Source organism: Myotis davidii, unplaced genomic scaffold (genome assembly GCF_000327345.1).
Source record: "Myotis davidii unplaced genomic scaffold, ASM32734v1 scaffold137, whole genome shotgun sequence".
NCBI classification, from domain to species: Eukaryota; Metazoa; Chordata; class Mammalia; order Chiroptera; family Vespertilionidae; genus Myotis; species Myotis davidii.
The window spans coordinates 1705350-1709846 of NW_006288719.1; the positions used below are offsets into that span (position 1 = coordinate 1705350).

Here is a 4497-nt window from a genome sequence, read left to right on the forward strand (position 1 = left end):
GATCAGTGAAGCAAAAATGCCTTGCCCATGGCCCCACAGCTACTAAATGTCAGAGCCAGCTGTGGGATACCTAGTTCAGTGCACTTTCCCTTTAACCAAATCACCATAGTATAATTGCCGTGCGTGGTCTGCAGGCAGCCAGTCGCTTTTGGAGGCTTCCATGCAGCCTCAAGGCAAAACCAGTTGTCCTTCTGGGACTCTGTTCCCTTGGTCATGTGGCTCAACACTTTAATGGCAGCTGCTGAGACCCTTAATAAACTTCTGAACAACGGGGTTGGGGGCTGGCGATAGCTCCATTCAACCAGGAGTGCCAGAGGTCGTTCCTCCAACTTTGAGTTCCGGGAACCCGTATGCTAACATGACACGGTGTGACCAGGTGGATTCAGGATGGGCTTTGAAAGAAGGATCCATCCAAGCTGTGTTCAAACACTGGCAGTTACTCCTATGCGTTTGACCTTGGGTGAGTTACGTAACTTCTTCCAGGGAGCCTTGGTTTCCTGGTCTGTAAAATCACGGTGACAATACCTACCTAACAAGTTCTTATAGAAAATAAATAAGGTAGCCCTAGCCGGTTTGGTTCAGTGGATAGAGCGTTGGCCTGTGGACTGAAGGAAGGAGCTGTCGGCATATACAGGAACACTGAGGGGTCCCGGGTTCGATTCTGGTCAAGGAAAAAATAAAGAAATAAGATAGACAATGCATGTGAAAACCTCAAGCTCATGGACTGGTTAGGTGATTTTTTTTAATGTTTTTTATTTCTTTCCAAATTAAAAGTCTTCAGAATTTCTGATTGTAATGATTTATGACTTTGATACTGGCAACCTCTTTTTGTCTACACAGTCACTGCATTCTCAATTTATTAGCTTTTGAATTTGTGGAGTAGAAAAACTCAAGCTGAGCTTCAGTTTTGTTCCATTATATTAGCCGCAGGGCAAATGAGAATCCACATTTGGTCCTTTTGAAGCAATTTGCAATTACATTCTTCTCATTTTCTCTTTTATGAGATTGGAATTGCTTATTTCTATTTGGTCATTATTATTTTGCATTGAATCTAACATTAGTTTCATGCCAACAATGACAGAGGCATGAAGGATTCCTACGAAAGTAGCCAAAAAAATCACACAGTCATTACTATGCTTGTCTTCTATTTGTTTTGTTTATTAAAATCATAAATTTATGGAGAGCAGGACTATCTGGTCAGGAGACAAGAAAACTGTCCTGTTTCTAGTCTGGGAGGGAATCATGGAAATGGCTCTCTGGTCCCCAGGCTCTGCCTTCCTGGTTTTCAGTCTTCTTGCCTTTCTGGAACTAAGTGGAAAATAACACAAATCAAAAGCTTATGTGTTTCATTAAGCATCTCAGCTAACCGGACAACATTTTAAATAATTTCACATTATATTATTACCTTTCTTTTACAACCACCCCCTATATTTATCTATTATAGGTCATTTCTTCTGGCAAATGTCCGTCATAATTTTGTCACATTTATTTCAAATATCTAAAAATGTCTGTGCTTGGTACTCAATTATTTAATAGCAAGATGTCAGATACAACATTACTGTTACTAAATTGAAGAGACTGAGAAACATTTCTCCTGACCCACAAGAAAAAAACATAAAACTGGTGAAGACCAAAAGAAAATAGAAAAGTCATTCGCTACTTTTAGAAACTAAAAAGAGGAGATACAAACTTTTTCAGTAATTTAAAAAATATATACAAGGGTGGGCAAAAGTTGGTTTGCAATGGGGAGTATGTGAAACGTATAAGTTATTTTTTTATTATTTATTTATTTATTTATTATTGTATTATTTGTTATGAACAACTATGAACCTACTTTTTCCCACCCCTGTATTAAATATGCTTAATTTCACAGTGAGGGATATGAGATAAAAGAATACTTTGGTCACAACTTATTGTTTGTTAGGCTGTGGATTTCAGAGGATTCACCACTTTTTAAATATGATTAACTATGGTTAGGACACTAATTGATCTTTATTTATTTATTTATTTTTAATCCTCACCTGAGGATTTTTTCCCCATTGATTTAGAGAGAGTGAAAGGGAGAGGAGGGGGAGAGAGAGGAACATTGACATGAGAGACACACATCTATTGGTTGTTTTCTTACTCGGGCGATTGAACCTGCAACGGATGTACATGCCCTTGACCTGGAATTGAACCCACAACCTTTCAGTCCACAGTCCAGTGCCCTAACCACTGAGCAAGCCAGCCAGGGCAGATCTTGATTCTTAAAGCTTCTGAGGATCAGATCTGCACTGAATACACCCTCTGCCCTCTCTGAAGAAAAAGGTCTCACCGTTCATACCTGGGCCACAGTAACGTTAATCACTGCCGCTTTATGTCAAAGCCTAAGTCAGCTATCTCCTGCCAAAAGAGAAAAAATGTATAAATGACCCCCTTAGAAGGGGGTTTCTAAGTAGGTATTATTTACCCTCGAACAGAAAACCCATGGAGTCTTGGAGTTATAAGAGGTGTTAGATCATCCCTGTGTAACTGTTTCATTTCAACCTGAGAAATCGAGCTTAGAGAAGTGCACTCTAGTAGTTACAAAGGTGTATGAGCGTGTGTGTGTGTGTGTGTGTGTGTGTGTGTGTGCGCGCGCATATTTGTGCATGGTCGTGTAACTCTCTAAAATCTCTCTCTACTTAAAGAAATGGGCTTAGATGTACAGCTTGAAATTTGGGTTAGCAAAAGGAAACATCCTCAGAAATGAGGGTTATTTGATATTATAATGCTTTACAAAGAAAGCTTGTGTATGTCTTAAAAGGAAGAGTTGGATTGCCTTCAAGTTCTGTTATTTTATGATTCCCAGATTTTTAACTACCTGGGCTTTTACCTACCCAAAAGAGAAAAGATCAAATAGGCAAAAAGTTCACCTCTTTCTTGCTTTTTTATGAAGTAATTTTGTTCATGCAATAAATCTTTATGTGAATGACTAATGAATCAATGTTGAGTCAGGTCCCTGATTTGAAGACATAAACCAGAATAGTTTCTGGCCTCAAGGATCTTTCAAACTAAAATGATTTTTTTACCATTAATAGTAGAAAAATTAGAAACTCCTCTGTAGAGACAGCTATCCACTAATTGTTACAACAAAGCGACTTTGAAGTAGTGGAGTCATTTATATATTTTTTTCTTTCAGGTCAAGCACAATTTAAAGTAGTAATCAAATCTCTTTCACCTAAAGAGTTAGTCCGGATTCATGTCCCAAAACCTTTGGACAGGAATGATGGAACATTTTTGATCAGGTATAGGATGTATGAATCTGTCAATGAAGGGCTGAAGATAGAGGTCCTTTATGGTGATGAACATGTTGCCCAGTCTCCCTATATTTTGAAAGGTAAGTGATTATTACATAGTTTAGAACCTTATATGTAGATTTCATGCCTTTCAGAATGAGTTATGATGACCTTGAAGTCATATGGAACAAAGTAAAGCTCAATTTAACTTGAAATTTAAGGGAAGCTCAATTTAACTTGAAAATTTAAAGGAAAGACAAACTTAGTAACTTAAAGAGATATAAGTGATAATAATTATAAAAATATTACATGTTTAGCTAGTACCGTGCATGGGCCACGAAGTTTCAATCGCACTGTACGTGTGCGTCCGCATGTGGTATTTTGTAGAAGGGCCACACTCAAGGGGCCAAAGAGCCGCATGTGGCTCGCGAGCCGCAGTTTGCCGTCCAGGGTTCTAGGGGATTGCAAAAGGGAGACAGAAAATAGGAGTGCAGGACTCTGACATAACTACTTTCACCACTGACATGTTTAGGGCAGATTTTTCCTGATAATCTTAGAATTCACCAAGAAGTCATCCCATGTTCACAACAGGGGCAGAAACAACTGCTTGCCTTGCGCTGGCTAATGAAGTGTGTGCTTTGCCTTCCCCAGGACCCATCTACCATGAGTACTGCGAGTGTCCAGAAGAGGATCCCGGGGCTTGGCAGGAAACTCTGTCTTGTCCAACCAAAGAACCACAGATTGCCAAAGATTTTGCTTCTTTTCCCAGCATTAATCTCCAGCAGATGCTAAATGAAGTTCCAAAACGGTTCGGGGAAGAGAGGGGTGCCATCGTTCATTACACGATTCTCAATAACCACATCTACCGGAGACCTTTAGGGAAATACACAGACTTCAAAATGTTCTCAGATGAGATCTTGCTGTCACTGGCCAGAAAGGTATGAGAATGAATTCATTGATTTTTTACAAACAGTATCATTTAAGTACTTAGTTGTAATATTTAAATGCTTAGGAGAATAATGGCAAAGGATGGAACTGGATTCCAGGCTTGGAAATGTGCACGTGAGGTGTCCACCTCCCGCGTGGCTATAAGTTCTCCATGTCTATGGCTCTCCCTTTCCTTTAATATTCACAGGAAGTGGCTTCACCCTCCATCCCAAGTAAGTAGGGCACAGGGTACTCCCAAGGTTTCTGGGAACTCTCAGACCCTTGTAGCCTCAAGGCCACTGCCAGAAGTTCT

The 4497-nt window shown here is 39.7% G+C and overlaps 1 protein-coding gene across 1 annotated transcript in view; it reads left to right on the forward strand.

Annotated features, from left to right (window-relative positions):
* Window positions 1-387: 387 nt before the first annotated feature.
* The window catches only part of KDELC2 (KDEL motif containing 2), a 14153-nt gene continuing 10043 nt past the window's right edge, over window positions 388-4497 (forward strand). The window contains exons 1-3 of the mRNA XM_006760821.2: window positions 388-460; window positions 3161-3358; window positions 3909-4195. Coding sequence (XP_006760884.1) covers window positions 388-460; window positions 3161-3358; window positions 3909-4195 — 558 coding nt within the window. The remainder of the gene's footprint in view (window positions 461-3160; window positions 3359-3908; window positions 4196-4497) is intronic.